This window comes from Hypanus sabinus, chromosome 9 (assembly GCF_030144855.1).
Source record: "Hypanus sabinus isolate sHypSab1 chromosome 9, sHypSab1.hap1, whole genome shotgun sequence".
NCBI lineage: Eukaryota > Metazoa > Chordata > Chondrichthyes > Myliobatiformes > Dasyatidae > Hypanus > Hypanus sabinus.
Window position 1 is genome coordinate 167873356 of NC_082714.1, and position 20697 is coordinate 167894052.

General features: G+C 48.8%; 1 protein-coding gene across 1 annotated transcript in view; it reads right to left on the bottom strand.

Moving 5' to 3' along the window:
• mmp24 (matrix metallopeptidase 24) overlaps window positions 1–20697 on the bottom strand; it is a 130327-nt gene that overhangs the window by 5164 nt on the left and 104466 nt on the right. Inside the window, exons 7-9 of the mRNA XM_059981107.1 lie at window positions 8437–8575; window positions 4225–4375; window positions 1141–1256 (exon numbers count right to left, since the gene is read on the bottom strand). Of these exons, the coding sequence (XP_059837090.1) occupies window positions 1141–1256; window positions 4225–4375; window positions 8437–8575 (406 nt within the window). The remainder of the gene's footprint in view (window positions 1–1140; window positions 1257–4224; window positions 4376–8436; window positions 8576–20697) is intronic.

Consider the following 20697-nt stretch of genomic DNA (forward strand, 5'->3'; position numbering starts at 1 on the left):
CCCTCCCTCCCCCCACAGGTCCGTCACACTCACCCCTCCCTCCCTCCCCCCACAGGTCCCTCACACTCACCCCTCCCTCTCCCCCCACAGTTCTGTCACACTCACCCCTCCCTCCCTCCCCCACAGGTCCGTCACACTCACCCCTCCCTCCCTTTCCCCCACCACAGGTCCGTCACACTCACACGTCCCTCCCCCCCACAGGTTTGTCACACTCACCCCTCCCTCCCTCCCTACTCCACAGGTCCGTCACACTCACCCCTCCCTCCCTCCCCCCACAGGTCCCTCACACTCACCCTCCCTCTCCCCCCACAGTTCTGTCACACTCACCATCCCTTCCTCCTCCACAGATCTGTCACACTCACCCCTCCCTCCCTCCCCCACAGGTCCGTCACACTCACTCCTCCCACCCTTCCCCCCACCACAGGTCCGTCACACTCACACGTCCCTCCCCCCCACAGGTTTGTCACACTCACCCCTCCCTCTCCCCCACAGGTCTGTCATACTCACCCCTCCCTTCCTCCTCCACAGATCTGTCACACTCACCCCTCCCTCCCTCCCCCCCTCACCCCCCCATAGGTCCGTCGCACTCAGCCCTCCCTCCCTCCCCCCACAGGTCCGTCACACTCACCCCTCCCTCCCTCCCCCCACAGGTCCCTCACACTCACCCCTCCCTCTCCCCCCACAGTTCTGTCACACTCACCCCTCCCTTCCTCCTCCACAGATCTGTCACACTCACCCCTCCCTCCCTCCCCCCCCCCACAGGTCCGTCACACTCACCCCTCCCTCCCTTCCCCCCACCACAGGTCCGTCACACTCACCCCTCCCTCCCTCCCCCCCCCCCCACAGGTCCCTCACACTCACCCCTCCCTCTCCCCCCACAGTTCTGTCACACTCACCATCCCTTCCTCCTCCACAGTTCTGTCACACTCACCCCTCCCTCTCCCCACAGGTCTGTCACACTGACTCGTCCCTCATGTCCCCTGCTGGTCATTTGGTCATTTCAGCCATTCCACCTCTTCTACACCCTGCCTCGCTCTGTGCTGAAGTGTTGAGGTTTGAGCTCAGGATTCGGCCTGTGGCAGAGACTCCTGGTTATTATGGACCCACCACACCACAGCCCACCTACTGAAAGAAACTTACTCCCTTCCTTACTGACGAAGGCCCCCTGAGGGGACTCTGGAATTCCCTTCCAGATGGTGATGGGTTTGGGATAGCCAGGGTCAGACGCCTGTCGCTCCTCGTTGTACCTCCAATACCTGTCAAACAAACATCTGCTTCAGCACACCATCCTGTCTGCACCCTGCCCCGGGCTGCTGGTCTCCCTCACCCCCCAACGCAGAACCTCCTGCCCCAGGAGACTGCACCCTACCCTCACCATCTAACCCCTCAGGGGTATCGGACCTGTCCCCACCAGCCACACATTCAGGAAGGTCCTGCAGTCAAGAATAATTCACAGTAATTGTCCAGTTTAACTTCGATGCCGGGTAAGTTATTTGAATCGTTATTGAGGGACAGTATGAACTGTAGATTAATCACGAACAGTCAGCACAGATCTACCTGTTGATGATGTTCAGTGAAACCCATTGAATATTGAAAGCTATCGATAGACTGGACGTGGGGAGGACATTTCCTATAGTGGGTGAATCTAGGACCTGAGGGCACAGACAGAGTGGATGTGGAGAGGATGTTTCCTATAGTGGGTGAGTCTAGGACCAGAGGGCACAGATAGAGTGGATGTGGAGAGGATGTTTCCTATAGTGGGTGAGTCTAGGACCAGAGGACACAGATAGAGTGGATGTGGAGAGGATGTTTCCTATAGTGGGGGAGTCTAGGACCAGAGGACACAGAGAGAGTGGATGTGGAGAGGATGTTTCCTATAGTGGGGGAGTCTAGGACCAGGGGACACAGATAGAGTGGATGTGGAGAGGATGTTTCCTATAGTGGGTGAGTCTAGGACCAGAGGACACAGACAGAGTGGATGTGGAGAGGATGTTTCCTATAGTGGGTGAGTCTTGGACCAGAGGACACAGACAGAGTGGATGTGGAGAGGATGTTTCCTATAGTGGGGGAGTCTGGGACCAGAGGACACAGATAGAGTGGATGTGGAGAGGATGTTTCCTATAGTGGGTGAGTCTAGGACCAGAGGACACAGACAGAGTGGATGTGGAGAGGATGTTTCCTATAGTGGGTGAATCTAGGACCAGGGGACACAGATAGAGTGGATGTGGAGAGGATGTTTCCTATAGTGGGTGAGTCTAGGACCAGAGGACACAGACAGAGTGGATGTGGAGAGGATGTTTCCTATAGTGGGTGAATCTAGGACCAGAGGACACAGACAGTGTGGATGTGGAGAGGATGTTTCCTGTGGTGGGTGAGTCTAGGACCAGAGGACACAGATAGAGTGGATGTGGAGAGGATGTTTCCTGTGGTGGGTGAGTCTAGGACCTGAGGGCACAGCCTCAAAATAGAAAGATGTCCATTTAAAACAGAGATGAGAAGGAATTTCTTTAGCCAGAGGGTGATGAATCTGTGGAATTCATTGTCACAGGTGGCTGTGGGGGTCCAAGTCATTGGGTATATTAAAAGGCAGGAGAATGGGATTGAGATGATCTACAGGCAGTTCACAAGATGATTCCAGGAATGAAAGGGTTATCATATGAGGAGCATTTGATGGTTCTGGCTTTGTACTCGCTGGAATTTAGAAGATGAGGGGGGATCTCATTAAAAGCTTTCGCATGTTGAAAGCCCTGGACAGAGTAGATGTGGAAAGGATGTTTCCCACGATGGGAGAGTCTAGGACAAGAGGGCACAGCCTCAGGAAGAGGGGCTCCATTTAAAACAGAGATGTGGAGAAATTTCTTTAGCTAGAGGGTGGTGAATTTTTAGAATTTGTTAGCACATGCAGTTTGTGGAGGCCAGATCATGGTGTATTTAAGGCAAAGATTGATAGGTTCTTGATTGGACATGGCATCAAAGGTTCTGGGGAGAAAGGCTGAAGAAGGTAAAAAGGATCAGACATGATTGGATGGTGGAGCAGATTTGACAGGCCAAATGGCCTAATTCTGATCCTATCTACAGCATATCCTTTGGCTGCGTTTGTTGTGAACACAAACTGTACATTGTCTGTACATGACACAGATATGTGAATGTGAAGCAGAGGCTCCCAGTTTCTATGGACCCACCATACCACGGCCGATTCACTGATGGATGGAACAAGCTGCATTCATGACGGCAGTGACATTGATTTCATCAAAGCTTTTGACAAGGTCCCAGATGCTGGGTTACTGAAAGCCCTTGGGCGAGACGGGGAACTGGTTCGATAGCAGAGGACAGAGAGCCTGGCTGATTGTGTGACCAGGAACTGTTACCATTGGTGTTCCAGCTCAGTATTCAATTCCTCACGGATTACAACACATTATTAATGTGAATTTAAACAAAAGCCAGCAGCAGACGTAACATGTACAATTCAGAAATCGTGGCGAGGGTGTGATTCAGAGCAGAGCAGCCACTTTTTTCCTACAACCCTGATTAACCTTAACCTAATCAAAGGACAATTTCTCCACCCAGTTTGTGGGAAGAGACCGGAGCAGCTGGGGAAACCACGTTCCACGGGGAGGACGTACTGACTCCTTACGGAACAGTGTCAGAATTGAACACTGAGCTCTGGAGCACCTCAAGCTGCAACTGATTCATGCCAATGGCTACGCTAGCAAGGTGCCTGTGTTAGTACTGCAATCAGGCAGTTTGAGAGGCTTTTAGACAGACACATGCATATGAAGGGAATGGAGGGATATGGATGGTACACAGGATGAGGACATTTAGTATAAATTAGCATCAGGATTGGCACAACATTGTGGGCTGACTGGCCTGTTCAATGCTGTGCTGTTCTATGCCCTAAGTGCATTTATGGGGAGAAGGTAGAAGAATGGGTTTAAGAGGGATAATAAATCAGTTATGATGGAATGGTGGCGCATACTCGATGGGATGAATGGCCTCATTCTGCTACTGTGCTTTATGGTCTTACTGCATTGTCAAGCAGCAAGGATAAAACTGGTGTTCCCAAGCACAGGGAATTAAGAAAGACCATGACAACAGCTAAAGACTGATTTAATAATGCAGGAACCTGGGTAAAATAGGTAACAAAGACATTATTTTGCCCGGAGATTTCATGTATGGAGATGCTATCACTACTGTACATGCAGATTGCAAAGAGAGTTAGGATACTTGTTTCCTTTGAAGAAGTAGGTTTTTCCCACTGGCTCCCAGCGAAGGGCAGTGTCGATTCCCTCCCGGGGAAGCCCCTTCCCCAACTGCAGCAACCCATGAGGGTATCCAGGCTCAGCTGTCACCTCCTTGAACACCCAGTACTTGTCACCTGTGGAGCAATAACATCAAACACCTTAAGAAGCAAGACGAGGGATGCTGTTGGTCTGAAGTTTACGGAGAGTGTTCGGACACTGGGGTGGATGGTGTTGGTCTGAAGTTTACGGAGAGTGTTCTGACACTGGGGTGGATGATGCTGGTCTGAAGTTTGGGGAGAGAGTTGGGACACTGGGGTGGATGGTGTTGGTCTGAAGTTTGGGAGAGTGTTGGGACACTGGAGTGATGGTTTTGGTCTAATGTTTGGGGGGAGAGTGTTGGGACACTGGGGTGGACGGTGGTGGTTGGATGTTTGGGGAGAATGTTCAGACACTGTGGTAGATGCTGTTGGTCTGAATGGGGAGAGTGTTGGGACACTGGGGTGGATGGTGTTGGTCTGAAGTTTGGGGAGAGAGTTGGGACACTGGGGTGGATGGTGTTGGTCTGAAGTTTGGGAGAGTGTTGGGACACTGGAGTGATGGTTTTGGTCTAATGTTTGGGGGGAGAGTGTTGGGACACTGGGGTGGATGGTGTTGGTTTGAAGTTTGGGGAGAGAGTTGGGACACTGGGGTGGATGATGCTGGTTTGAAGTTTGGGGAGAGAGTTGGGACACTGGGGTGGATGGTGTTGGTCTGAAGTTTGGGGAGAGAGTTGGGACACTGGGGTGGACGGTGTTGGTTTGAAGTGTAAAGGGGTTTTTTTTCTTTGTTACTGTTGGGAAAGGGTTTTCTTTTGTTAACTAGCAGGAATGCTAATTTACTGATAACGAGAATGGTATTCCTTTGTAAACCAAATGGGGATTAATGTTCTTTCTTCCCAGTCTGTAAGCTTTTGTTGACGGGCTTTTGGGCAGATCGGCGCGAGGGGGTCGAGAGAGAGGACGCAATGCTCTAAGCTGGGCGAGGATCGGACCCCAAAGGGGGGTCCGAGGCCGGGAGATTCTCCGGGGGGGGGAGGGGGATGAAGCCAGATGTGCTTGGTTGACCACTCGGAGGGTCCTGAGCTGCGAGTCGAGGAGTTCGGAGGGGATCGAATGGTGGCCAGAAGACTTCAGAAATTGAGCTCCAACGGCTGTGCACGAAGTGGTTTGGACTTTGATAAGTTTGGCGCCTTTTCTTTAATTTTCTCTTCATATATACTGTATCGTTATTAATCACTTAGTTATAGTAACCTTTATAAATTGTACTCATTTAATCGCATATGGTGTACTGTCTGTTTTTGGGTGAGGCGGGGACATCACACAGCATCCACACCAGCTGATTACCCAGTTTGGCAGGGCCGAAGGCTGCTCCCCCTAGACGAAACGAGCTGAGCGAGCCTGAGGTGACCCAGGGAGTTACAGAAGTTTGGGAGAGAGTGTTGGGACACTGGGGTGGATGGTGTTGGTTTGAAGTTTGGGGAGAGTGTTGGGACACTGGGGTGGATGGTGTTGGTCTGACATTTGGCGAGAGTGTTGGGACACTGGAGTGATGGTGTTGGTCTGACGTTTGAGGGGGGTAGAGCGTTAGGACACTGGGGTGGATGGTGCTGGTTTGAAGTTTGGGGAGAGTGTTGGGACACTGGAGTGGATGGTGTTGGTTTGAAGTTTGGGGAGAGTGTTGGGACACTGGGGTGGATGGTGTTGGTCTGACGTTTGGGGGGGTAGAGCGTTGGGACACTGGGGTGGATGGTGTTGGTCTGACGTTTGGGGGGGGTAGAGCGTTAGGACACTGGGGTGGATGGTGCTGGTTTGAAGTTTGGGGAGAGTGTTGGGACACTGGAGTGGATGATGTTGGTCTGAAGTTTGGGGAGAGAGTTGGGACACCGGGGTCGATAATGCTGGTCTGAAGTTTGGGGAGAGAGTTGGGACACTGGGGTGGAGGGTGTTGGTTTGAAGTTTGGGGAGAGTGTTGGGACACTGGGGTGGATGGTGTTGGTTTGAAGTTTGGGGAGAGTGTTGGGACACTGGGTTGGATGGTGTTGGTTTGAAGTTTGGGGAGAGTGTTGGGACACTGGAGTGGATGGTGTTGGTCTGACGTTTGGGGGGGGTAGAGCATTGGGACACTGGGGTGGATGGTGTTGGTCTGAAGTTTGGGGAGAGTGTTGGGACACTGGGTTGGATGGTGTTGGTTTGAAGTTTGGGGAGAGTGTTGGGACACTGGAGTGGATGGTGGTGGTCTGACGTTTGGGGGGGTAGAGCATTGGGACACTGCGGTGGATGGTGTTGGTCTGAAGTTTGGGGAGAGAGTTGGGACACTGTGGTGAACGGTGGTGGTCTGAAGTTTGGGGGAGAGTTGGGACACTGGGGTGGACGGTGCTGGTTTGAAGTTTGGGGAGAGTGTTGGGACACTGGAGTGGATGGTGCTGGTTTGAAGTTTGGGGAAAGTGTTGGGACACTGGAGTGATGGTGTTGGTCTGAAATTTGGGGAGAGTGTTGGGACACTGGAGTGATGGTGTTGGTCTGAAATTTGGGGAGAGTGTTGGGAAACTGGGGTGGACGGTGCTGGTTTGAAGTATGGGGAGAGTGTTGGGACACTGGAGTGGATGGTGCTGGTTTGAAGTTTGGGGAGAGTGTTGGGACACTGGGGTGGACGGTGCTGGTTTGAAGTTTGGGGAGAGTGTTGGGACACTGGAGTGATGGTGTTGGTCTGACGTTTGGGGAGAGAGTTGGGACACTGGGGTGGATGGTGTTGGTCTGAACTTTGGGGATTAAATCCACTCCACCTTCTTTGTATTAAGGTCACTAAGGGGTTCAATCATAGTGACAACCTTGGGAGAGCACTGGGTGGAGTTAGACCGAAAGTTTCCGGGGGTGAGGCGTGGGTTGTGAGATACAAATAATAGTGATGATTTAATTATTAATGACAAGTGACCCACCCCAGATCAGAGCTACCGGTCGTCCTATCATTAAGCGTGGTGGACAGGGCATTGTCAGGCTGGGATGTGGAGAAAGGCAAGTGTGATAAGCAACTATGAATCCATGTTCGAGCAGACCAGCCTCAATGTGAAACCCCATGTAGAGGTTTATCAGTGAACACTGGTCTAGTTTACAGCTCCTCCATTAAACTGACCAGCCCAGAAAACATCCTATCCATTAAACTGACCACCACAGAAAACAGTTCCACTGAACTGACCAGCCCATAAAACATCTCCTCCAGTAAATTGACCAGTCCTAAAAACATCTCGTCCATTAAACTGACCAGCCCTGAAAACATCTCCTCCAGTAGAACAACCAGTCCTGAAATCATTTCCACTAAGCTGACCAGCCCTGAAAACATCTCTGTTAAACTGACCATCCGTGAGCAAGGTTTTTTCAGATTAGAACCCCATTCTTGATGGCTTCATTGGGAAATACTAGGGGATGGTATTCTAAACACATTGGATTCCCTGATGAAAGATGACTCACACTGTGCAAGCAAGACCCCCCAGTCCAAACAATGACATCAATAGGAAATTATCCAATCTAAAACCCATCTGATGTATTCATGTCTCTGACCACTATTTGCTGTCTAAGGAAGATGGCAGGGTTAACACCCATAACTCCTCTTAAGTAGGTACCCTTGTCCTCACCTGCCCCTCCCACTTAAAGCACTGACTTGCTCCCAATTCTCTCTGTTGAATGAACTGCTTGGGTTCACCAACAGCCCCTGCCCAACCCACCCCACCGCCTCACGGATGTTGCATCCTGTACCCTCTGGAACATTACATTCTTCAGGGACACTCCCCTTACGATATTCCATCTTGCTTCTCTGGGACACACCCCACAAAAACACCTCCATCCCCAAGGACGCTCCACACCAACTCCATTGGGATGCCACAACCCCTGGTGATAACCCCCTTCGTGTGCCACACAGGGATAACACACCCCCCCGCCAAGTAATTCAACCCATCCACTCTGGGACACCACATAGCATGGGGACCCCCCCCCCCCACTGAAAATCATCCAAAGGTCATTCCTCCCCTGCACTATCACTGGGCACAATGGCACTCTGGCCTTCTGACCCTTCCATGCCTCGAGGTGGACAATGTGCCAGCATGGCCGGTACCAACATTCTGACTGACTGAGTGATGAATGGCAGTTGAGCAACAAGTTCTTACCTTTAAAGAAGACAAACTTTCCATCTGACCTCTCGTAGGCAGCGTCGATCCTGGTGGGGAGCCCCTTCCAGAACTGATCGATCTGCATGGGATACCCCTCCTGCACACGGTTGTTCCGTAGACGCCAGAACCAGCGATCCTGTGAGAATGCAAATAGTAACGGGAATGTGGTGCAGTCAGGTGGACTCTGCGTTTGTAACATTGCTAGGACATCCTAACTCCTGACATTGCTTTGCACCCTCGGGCCACAGTGAGAGCAACCCTTAAAAGGGAGTGAGCACCATCCCGTCACAGAGTGAGAGACCCCCCCCCCCCCGTCACAGAGTGAGAGACCCCCCCCCGTCACAGAGTGAGAAACCCCCCCCCCCCGTCACAGAGTGAGTGACCCCATCACAGAGTGAGAGACCCCCCGTCACAGAGTGAGAGACCCCCGTCACAGAGTGAGTGACCCCCGTCACAGAGTGAGAGACCCCCCGTCACAGAGTGAGTGACCCCCCCGTCACAGTGAGAGACCCCCCGTCACAGAGTGAGAGACCCCCGTCACAGAGTGAGAGACCCCCCCCGTCACAGAGTGAGAGACACCCGTCACAGAGTGAGTGACCCCCGTCACAGAGTGAGTGACCCCCCGTCACAGAGTGAGAGACCCCCGTCACAGAGTGAGAGACCCCCCGTCACAGAGTGAGTGACCCCCCCGTCACAGTGAGAGACCCCCCGTCACAGAGTGAGAGACCCCCGTCACAGAGTGAGAGACCCCCCCCGTCACAGAGTGAGAGACCCCCGTCACAGAGTGAGTGACCCCCGTCACAGAGTGAGAGACCCCCCGTCACAGAGTGAGTGACCCCCCCGTCACAGTGAGAGACCCCCCGTCACAGAGTGAGAGACCCCCGTCACAGAGTGAGAGACCCCCCCCGTCACAGAGTGAGAGACACCCGTCACAGAGTGAGTGACCCCCGTCACAGAGTGAGTGACCCCCCGTCACAGAGTGTGACCCCCGTCACAGAGTGAGAGACCCCCCCGTCACAGTGAGAGACCCCCCGTCACAGAGTGAGAGACCCCCGTCACAGAGTGAGAGACCCCCCCCATCACAGAGTGAGAGACACCCGTCACAGAGTGAGTGACCCCCCGTCACAGAGTGTGACCCCCGTCACAGAGTGAGAGACCCCCCCGTCACAGTGAGAGACCCCCCGTCACAGAGTGAGAGACCCCCGTCACAGAGTGAGACCCCCCCCCGTCACAGAGTGAGAGACCCCCCCGTCACAGAGTGAGTGACACCCCCATCACAGTGAGAGACCCCCCCGTCACAGAGTGAGAGACCCCCCCGTCACAGAGTGAGAGACCTCCCCGTCACAGAGTGAGAGACCTCCCCGTCACAGTGAGTGACCCCCCCATCACAGTGAGAGACCCCCCGTCACAGAGTGAGAGACCCCCGTCTCAGAGTGAGAGACCCCCCCGTCACAGAGTGAGAGACCCCCCGTCACAGAGTGAGAGACCCCCGTCACAGAGTGAGAGACCCCCCCCCGTCACAGAGTGAGAGACCCCCGTCACAGAGTGAGAGACCCCTGTCACAGTGAGAGACCCCCTTGTCACAGTGAGACCCCCGTCACAGAGTGAGAGACTGCCCCGCCACAGAGAGACCCCCGTCACAGAGTGAGAGACCCCCCTGTCACAGTGAGAGACCCCCCCGTCACAGTGAGAGACCCCCCGTCACAGAGTGAGAGACCCCCCCGTCACAGTGAGAGACCCCCCGTCACAGAGTGAGAGACACCCCCGTCACAGTGAGTGAGACCCCCGTCACAGAGTGAGACTCCCGTCACAGAGTGAGAGACCCCCGTCACAGAGTGAGACCCCCGTCACAGAGTGAGAGATACCCCCGTCACAGAATGAGAGACCCCCGTCACAGAGTGAGTGACCCCCGTCACAGAGTGAGACCCCCATCACAGAGTGAGAGACCCCCCCTTCACAGAGTGAGACCCCCGTCACAGAGTGAGTGACCCCCGTCACAGAGTGAGAGACCCCCCCGTCACAGAGTGAGACCCGTCACAGTGAGAGATCCTCCCGTCACAGAGTGAGTGACCCCCGTCACAGAGTGAGAGACCCCCCCGTCACAGAGTGAGAGACCCCCGTCACAGAGTGAGAGACCCCTCCGTCACAGTGCGTGACCCCCCGTCACAGAGGGAGACCCCCGTCACAGAGTGAGAGACCCCGTCACAGAGTGAGTGACCCCCGTCACAGAGTGGGAGACCACCGTCATAGAGTGAGACCCCCGTCAGAGTGAGTGACCCCATCACAGTGAGACCCCCCTGTCACAGAGTGAGAGACCCCATCACAGTGAGACCCCCCTGTCACAGAGTGAGAGACCCCCCCGACACAGAGAGACCCCCCTGTCACAGAGTGAGAGACCTCCCCGTCACAGAGTGTGACCCCCCCGTCACAGACTGAGTGACCCCTCCGTTACAGAGTGAATGACTCCCATCACAGAGTGAGATACACCACCAGTCACAGAGTGAGAGACCCCCCCGTCACAGAGTGAGAGACCCCCGCATCACAGAGTGGGGGACCCCTCCCTGTCAGAGTGAGAGACCCCCCCCCCCCCCCGTTGTCACAGCATGACCCGTGGGTCACACCTATCTTCTACACGGATTAAATCCTCACTCCCTCAGTGTCACTATCTTTCAGCACCTTGGTACAGGAGTGGCCCTTCAGCCTATGTCTGTGTGATCCATGACACCCAGTTAAGCCAATCGCAACTGCCCACACCTGGTCTTCTGTTGCTTGCCTGCTCATGTGTGTAAACGTGCCCACACGCGGTCCATTGCCTTCTATTCTCTGCCTTTTCAATTGTCTAAACACCTGTCATATCTAATGAACTTTTCTCAGTCTTCCAGCCTGGTTCATGTATAGATTATAACCAATGTTTCGATGACAAACTCTGCCATCTTCTTCAGGGATGATGTTAGGGCAAGTCTAGTCTACACCCCAGTCATCCATCCCTCCTGTTTGGTTAGTCCTCATCCAATCAGGTTTCCACTCTCCCACCTTGATTACAATGGAATTCCAGTTCTTACTTAAAGCACAACCTTCTTCATTGTTAAAGTTCTTATCTCCTGAAAGACCTCCTTCAGGGCTGCTCAGTTTACTGGAGATGTTTTCAGGGCTGCTCAGTTTGGTGGTGGAATTATCTTCAGGACCGTAGGAGATGTTTTCAAGGCTGGTCAGTTTACTGGAGGAGATGTTTTCAAGGCTGGTCAGTTTACTGGAGGAGATGTTTTCAAGGCTGGTCAGTTTACTGGAGGAGATGTTTTCAAGGCTGGTCAGTTTAGTGGTGGAGATATTTTCAAGGCTGGTCAATTTAGAGGTGGAGATATTTTCAGGACCGGTCAGTTTAAAATTCTCTATAATCGATACCTGTACCCAGCTGGAAGCCTGAGATGAGCTTATTCGTCATATACGCCAGGAAAGCACTAGTCTTTTATCGCCTATCATATCTCTTCCGCCATCAGCCTGATTGTGTGTGTAATCTCCTACCACTCTGGATAATAAAAAAAAGTTGCCTCGTAAATCTCCATTGAACTTTCTCCCTCTCACTTTAAACCTATGCTCTCTAACTTTACTCATTTCCAGCCTGGGAAAATGACCATGTACCCTACTCACGGCCTTTCATTATTTTACAATCTTCTATCAGTCTTCCCTCAGCCTCAATGTCAAAGTAACTTTATTGTCAAAGAACATTCATAGTACCTTGAGATTTATTTTCTTGCAGGCATTTACAGAAGTGATAGGACATTCCAGAGTTAGCGGAGTAGACAAGAGATACTGTGGAGGTGATAAAGACACCCAAATGGTATGTTGCCTCCCAGGTGCCAGGGTCAGGGGGAGGGTGAGCAGCCAGAAGTCTTGGTGTGTACTGGCACCAAAACATAGGTAGGAAAAGCAAGAAGGTCCTGAAGCAAGAATTTAGGGAGTTGGGTAGAAAGCTGAAAAGCAGGATCACCAGTGTAGTAATCTCTGGATTGCTGCCTGTGCCATGTACCAGTGAGGGTAGGAATAGGATGATTTGGTAGAGGAGTGCATTGCTGACAAACTGCTGCAGGGGCCGGGGGTTGAGATTTATGGATCACTGGGATATCTTCTGGGGAAGGTACAACCTGTACAAAAGGGACAGGTTACACCTGAACCTTCAGGGGATCAATATCCTTGTGGGCCACTTTGCTTTTGGGAGGGTTTAAACTAATTTGGCAGGGGGTTTATCAATGGACTGAGGATGCGGCAGATGGTTTACAAGCAGAGATTGTATGGAGTGAGACTGTCAGGAAGGACAGGCAGCTGATAGGGCAAAATTGCAGTCAGTGGCATGATTTGCAGTGTAAAAGGGTTCAAAATCAAAAGGTGTTATATTTGAATGCATGCAATAGATGATCTTGTAGTGCAGTTAAAGATTGGCAGGTACAATGTTGAGGCCGTCACTGTGTCATGGCTGAAAGAAGATTATAGTTGAGAGCTAGCATCCAAGGATTGGAACAAAAGGATGTCAAGATAGACAGAGGGGGTGGCGAGGTTCTGTTGAAAAAAAGGAAATCAAATCCACAGAAAGAGCTGACTTAAGATCGGTAATTGTAGCACCTTGTGGGTAAAGTTAAGAAACTACAAGGGTGAAAAAAAACCCTGCTGGGAATTATATACAGGCCTCTGAACAGAACCAAGATTTAGGATACAAATTACAAGAGGTGATGGAAAAGGCATGTATAAAGGGCAATGTTATGATAGTCAAGGGGGATTTCAATATGCAGCTAGTCTGAGAAAATCATATTGGTGCTGGATCCTGAGAGGGAGAATTTATACAATGCCGTCAAGATGGCTTTTTAGAGCAGGTTGTGGTTGAGCCCACGAGGGGATCAGCTGTTCTGGATTGGGTGTTGTCTAATGAACCAGACTGCATTAGGGTAAGCTGGCTCAAGGTTAAAAAAAAAACCCTTAGGAGACAATGATCACAATATGATTGCATTCACCCTGCAATTTGAGAGGGAGAAGCTAAAGTCAAATGTACTGTGTTACAGTGGAGCAAAGGAAATTACAGAGCCATGAAAGAGGAGCCAGCCAGTACTGATTGGAAGAAGAATAGCAGGGATGACAGCTGGAGATTTTGGGAGCAAGTCAGAAGACACAGAATAGATACATCCCAAAGAAAAAGTATTCTAAAGGCAGGGCGAAGCAATCGTGGATGACAGTGAAGTTGAAACCAATGTAAAATTCAAAGAGAGAGCATATAAATAGAGCCAAGATTAGTGAGAAGTTAGAGGATGGGGGAAACTTTGAAAAACCAACAGAAGGAAACTAAAAAAGCCACGGGGGCGGAAATGAAATATGAAGATAAGCTAACCAGTAACATCAAAGAGGATAACAAAACATATTACAGGTATATTAAGATTAGAAGAAAGGTGAAAGTAGATTTTGGACTTCTGGACAATGACGATGGAGAGGTAGTAATGGGGGAACAAGGAACAAGTACTGAATGAACTAAATAAGTATTTTGCATCAGTTTTCACTGTGGACAACACCAGTTTGCTTCAGTATTACTAAGGAAAAGGATCTTGGCGTTTGTAGGGATGACTTACAGTGGACTGAAAAGCTTGAGCATGTAGATAATAAGAAAAAGGATGTGCTGGAGCCTTTGAAAGCATCAAGTTAAATAAGTCACTGGGAATGGACGAGATGTACCCCAGGCTACTGTGGGAGGCAAGGGAGGAGATTGCTGAGCCTCTGGTGATGATCTTTGCATCATCAATGGAGACAGGAGATGTTCTGGAGGATTGGAGGGTTGCGGGTATTGTTCCCTTATTCAAGAAAGGGAGTAGAGATAACCCAGGAAATTATAGACCTGTGAGTCTTACTTCAGTGGTTGGTACGTTAATAGAGAAGATCCTGAGAGGCAGGAATTATAAACATTTGGAGAGGCATAATATGATTAGGAATAGTCAGCATGGCTTTGTCAAGGGCAGGTTGTGCCTTACAAGCCTGATTGAATTTTTTGAGGATGTGACTAAACACATTGATGAAGGTAGTGCAGTAGAAGTAGATTATATGGATTTCAGCAAGGCATTTGACAAGGTACCCCATGCAAGGCTTATTGAGAAAGTAAGGAGGTATGGGATCCAAGGGGACATTGCTTTGTTGATCCAGAACTTGCCTGCCCACAGAAGGCGAACTGGTTGTAGATGGGTCATATTCTGCATGGAGGTCGGTGACCAATAGTGTGGCTCAGAGATCTGTTCTGGGACCCCCACTCTTTGAGATTTTATAAATGACCTGGATGAGACAGTGGGGGGATGGGTTAGTAAATTTGCTGATGACACAAAGGTTGGAGATGTTGTGGATAGTGTGGAGGGCTGTCAGAGGTTACAGCAGGATATTGATAGGATGCAAAAATGGGCTGAGAAGTGGCAAATGGTGTTCAACCCAGATAAGTGTGAGGTGGTTCATTTTGGTAGGTCAAATATGATGGCAGAATATAGCATTAATGGCAAGACTCTTGGCAATGTGGAGGATCAGAAGGATCTTTTTTAAGGCCTCTTCTTTTTACACTGTATATCGATGATTTAGATCATGGATTAAATGGTTTTGTGGCTAAGTTTGCGGATGACACCAACATAGGTGGAGGAGCAGGAAGTGTTGAAGAAAAGGAAAGGTTGCAGAGAGACTTGGTCAGTTTAGGAGAGTGGGCAAAGAAATGGCAGATGAGATACAATGTTGAGAAATGTACGGTTGTACATTTTGGAAGAAGAAACAATCGGGTAGATTATTATTTAGATAGGGAGAAAATTCAAAAATCGGAAGTGCAAAGGGACTTGGGGGCCCTAGTGCAGGATACCCTAAAGGTTAACCACCAGGTTGGATCGGCAGTAAGGAAAGCGAATGCTATGTTGGCATTCATTTCAAGAGGAATAGTGTATAAGAGTAAGGAGGTGTTGATGAGGCTCTATGGGGTACTGGTGAGACCTCATTTGGAATACTGTGTGCAGTTTTGGGCCCCCAATTGTAGAAAGGATGTGCTAATGTTGGAGAGAGTTCAGAGAAGATTCACTAGGATGATTCCTGGAATGCAGGGACTAACATATGAGGAGCGTTTATCGGCTCTTGGATTGTATTCATTAGAGTATAGAAGAATGAGAGGGGATCTCACAGAAACATTTCGGATGTTGAAAGGTTTGGATGGAGTAGATGTGGAAAGGCTGTTTCCCTTGGTGGGTGAGTCCAGGACAAGAGGTCACTGTCTTAGAATTAGAGGGTACCCATTTAAAACAGAGATGAGGAGAAATTTTTAGCCAGAGGTTCATGGATTTATGGAAATTCGTTGCCACATACAGCTGTGGAGGCCCAATCATTGAGGGTTTTTAAGGAGATTGACAGGTATCTAATTAGTCAGGGTATCAAGGGATATGGGAAAAAAGCTGGAAATTGGAACTAGACGGGAGAATAGTTTAGTTGATGGTGGAGTGGCGGAGAAGACTCGATGGGCCGAATGGCCTACTTCTGCTCCTTTGTCTTGTGATCTTGATGTCCGAGTCCATAGGACACTCAAAGCTGCTGCGCAGGTTGACTCTGTGGTTAAGGTGGCATATGGTGCATTGGCCTTCATCAACCGTGGAATTCAGTTTAGGAGCTGAGAGGTATGTAGGACCCCGGTCAGACCCCACTTGGAGTACTGTGCTCAGTTCTGGTTGCCTCATTACAGGAAAGATGTGGAAACCATAGAAAGGGTACAGAGGAGATTTACAAGGATGTTGCCTGGATTGGGGAGCATGCCTTATGAAAATAGGTTGAGTGAACTCGGTCTTTTTTCTTGGAGCAATGGAGGATGAGAGGTGACCTGATAGAGGTGTATAAGATGATGAGAGACATTGATTGTGTGGATAATCAGAGGCTTTTTCCCAGGGCTGAAATGGCTAGCATGAGAGGGCACAGTTTTAATGTGCTTGGAAGCAGGTGAGTGGTGAGTGCGTGGAATCGGCTGCCAGTGACAGTGGTGGAGGCGGATACAGTAGGGTCTTTTAAGAGACTCCTGGACATGTACATGGAGCTTAGAAAAATAGAGAACTATGGGTAACCCTAGGTAGTTCTAAGGTAAGGACATGTTTGGCGCAGCTTTGTGGGCCGAAGGGCCTGTATTGTGCTGTAGGTTTTTTTAAATACCCCTAGACAGTAGACACTAGAATACTACAGCACAGTGCAGGCCCTTTGGCCCTCGATGCTGTACTGACTCACATATTCCTTTTTAAAAAAAGTATTAAACCCACAATACCCCGTAACCCTCTATTTTTCTTTCATCCATGTGCCTGTCCAAGAGGCTCTTAAATACCCCTAATGTTTTAGCCTCCACCACCATCCCTGGCAAGTCATTCCAGGCACTCACAACCCTCTGTGTAAAAAACTTACCCCTGATGTCTCCTTTAAACTTCCCTCCCTTAATTTTGTACATATGCCCTCTGGTGCTTGCTATTCGTGCCCTGGGAAACAGGTACTGGCTCTCCACCCTATCTATCTATGCCTCTCATAATCTTGTAGACCTCTATCAAGTCCCCTCACATCCTTCTACGCTCCAAAGAGAAAAGTCCCAGCTCAGCTAACCTTGCCTTATAAGACTGGTAAATCCTGGTAAATCCTGGTCAATCTCCTCTGCACCCTCTCCTTAGCTTACACATCCTTCCTACAATGAGGTGACCAGAATTGAACACAATACTCTAAGTGTGGTCTCACCAGAGATTTGTAGAGTTGCAACATGACCTCTCTACTCTTGAACTCAATCCCCCTGTTAATGAAGCCTAGCATCCCATAGGCCTTCTTAACTACCCTATCAACCTGTGCAGCGACCTTGAGGGATGTATGGATTTGAACCCCAAGGTCCCCCTGTTCATCCACACTCTTGTAACCTGTAGGTGTAGGTTTTCTATGTTTCTAGTATGCTTGAAGTTTGAGAGTGTCAGAGGGCAGATGTGAGTGAAGTTACGAGGGAGAAGGTGCTTGGAAAACCAAAAGGTTTGAAGGTGGTAAGTCACCTGGACCAGAGGGACTACACATCAGGATCCTGAAAGAGATGACTGAAGAGATTATGGAGGCACTAGTAATGATCTTTCAAGAATCAATAGATTCTGGCATGATTCTGGAGGACTGGAAAATTGAAGAAGTCATTCCACTCTTCAAGCAGGGAGAGAGGCAGAAGAAAGGAAATTGCAGACCAGTTTGTCCTGACCTCAGTATAACCATATAACCATATAACAACCACAGCACGGAAACAGGACATCTCAGCCCTCCTAGTCCGTGCCGAGCTCTTAATCTCACCTAGTCCCACCTACCCGCACTCAGCCCATAACCCTCCACTCCTTTCCTGTCCTATCCAATTTTACCTTAAATGACACAACTGAACTGGCCTCTACTACTTCTACAGGAAGCTCATTCCACACAGCTATCACTCTCTGAGTAAAGAAATACCCCCTGGTGTTTCCCTTAAACTTCTGCCCCCTAACTCTCAAATCATGTCCTCTCGTTTGAATCTCCCCTACTCTCAATGGAAACAGCCTATTCACGTCAACTCTATCTATTCCTCTCAAAATTTTAAATACCTCGATCAAATCCCCCCTCAACCTTCTACGCTCCAATGAATAGAGACCTAACTTGTTCAACCTTTCTCTGTAACTTAAGTGCTGAAACCCAGGTAAAATCCTAGTAAATTGTCTCTGCACTCTCTCTAATTTATTGATATCTTTCCTATAATTCGGTGACCAGAACTGCACACAATATTCTAAATTTGGCCTTACCAGTGCCTTGTACAATTTTAACATTACATTCCAACTTCTGTATTCAATGCTTTGATTTATAAAGGCCAGCATTCCAAAAGCCTTCTTCACCACCCTATCTATATGAGACTCCACCTTCAGGGAACTATGCACTGTTATTCCTAGATCTCTCTGTTCCTCTGCATTCCTCAATGCCCTACCATTTACCCTGTATGTTCTATTTGGATTATTCCTGCCAAAATGTAGAACCTCACACTTCTCAGCATTAAACTCCATCTGCCAACTTTCTGCCCATTCTTCTAACTGGCATAAATCTCCCTGCAAGCTTTGAAAACCCACCTCATTATCCACAACACCTCCTACCTTAGTATCATCGGCATACTTACTAATCCAATTTACCACCCCATCATCCAGATCACTTATGTATATTACAAACAACATTGGGCCCAAAACAGATCCCTGAGGCACCCCGCTAGTCACCGGCCTCCATCCCAATAAACAATTATCCACCACTACTCTCTGGCATCTCCCATCTAGCCACTGTTGAATCCATTTTATTACTCCAGCATTAATACCTAACGACTGAACCTTCTTAACTAACCTTCCATGTGGAACTTTGTCAAAGGCTTTGCTGAAGTCCATGTAGACTACATTCACTACCTTACCCTCGTCAACATTCCTCATAACTTCTTCAAAAAATTTAATAAGGTTTGTCAAACATGACCTTCCACGCACAAATCCATGCTGGCTACTCCTAATCAGATCCTGTCTATCCAGATAATTATTAATACTATCTCTAAGAATACTTTCCATTAATTTACCCACCACTGATGTCAAACTGACAGGTCTATAATTGCTAGGCTTACTTCTAGAACCCTTTTTAAACAATGGAACCACATGAGCAATACGCCAATCCTCCGGCACAATCCCCATTTCTAATGACATCTGAAAGATCTCCGTCAGAGCTCCTGCTATCTCTACACAAACTTCCCTCAAGGTCCTGGGGAATGTCCTGTCAGGACCCGGAGATTTATCCACTTTTAAATTTCTTAAAAGTGCCAGTACTTCCACCTCTTTAATTGTCATAGGTTCCATAACTTCCTTACTTGTTTCCCACACCTTAGACAATTCAATATCCTTCTCCTTAGTGAATACCGAAGAGAAGAAATCGTTCAAAATTTCTCCCATCTCCCTCGGCTCCACACATAGCTGACCACTCTGATTCTCTAAGGGGCCAATTTTATCCCTCACTATCCTCTTGCTTTTAATATAACTGTAGAAACCTTTCGGGTTTACTTTCACCTTATTTGCCAAACCAACCTCGTATCTTCTTTTAGCTTTTCTAATCTCTTTCTTAAGATTCCTTTTACATTCTTTATATTCCTCGAGCAATTCCTTTACTCCATGCTGCCTATATCTATTGTAGACATCCCTCTTTTTCCGAACCAAATTTCTAATATCCCTTGAAAACCATGGTGCTTTCAAACCTTTAACCTTTCCTTTCAACCTAACAGGAACATAAAAATTCTGTACCCTCATAATTTCACCCTTAAATGACCTCCATTTCTCTATTACAGCCTTCCCATAAAACAACTTGACCCAATCTACTCTCTCTAAATCCCTTCGCATCTCCTCAAAGTTAGCCTTTCTCCAATCAAAAATCTCAACTCTAGGTCCAGTCCTGTCCTTCTCCATAATTATATTGAAGCTAATTGGGAAGATGTTGGAGTCGATTGATAAGGCGGTGGTTTCAGGATACTTGGAAGCACATGATAAAATATACTGAAGTCAGCATGGTTTCCCTGAGGGAAAATCTTACCTGACAAATCTGTTGGAATTCTTTGAGGAAATAACAAGCAGGATAGACAAAGGAGAATCAATGGATTTTCAATGGGCCTTTGACAAGGGGCCGCAGACGAGGCTGCTAAACAAGAGTCCATGATATTACAGGAAAGATAATAGCATGAATAGAGAATTTGGCTGATTGGCAGAAGGCAAAGAGTGGGAATAGAGAGACCCTTTTCACATTGGCTGCCAGTGACTAGTGGTGTTCCACAGGAGTCTGTGTTGGGACTGTTTCTTTTTACATTATATGTCAATGATTTGGTTGACAGAGTTGATGACTTTGTAGGCAAGTTTGTGGATGATATCAAACTAGGTGGAGGGGCAGGTAGCATTGAGGAAGAATCTGGCAAAGGTGGATTGGGTCAAGCTGTTTTCTGGCAGAAGTGTACTTGGTAAATGAGGTTTTCAAAAGTGAAATTCTGACAGTAGAAAACTTGTATGTACCTGTCAGAATAAAAAGTAAAGAGAAAAAGTGTAGAAAACCTTGGTTTTCAAGAGATATTGAAGCCTTGGTTAAGAAAATAAAAGGAGGTGCATAAGATGTATGGACAGGTGGGGACAAATGTGGTGCTTATGTTGTATAAGAAATGTAAGAGCACACTTAGAAGAGAGATCAGGAGGGTTAAAT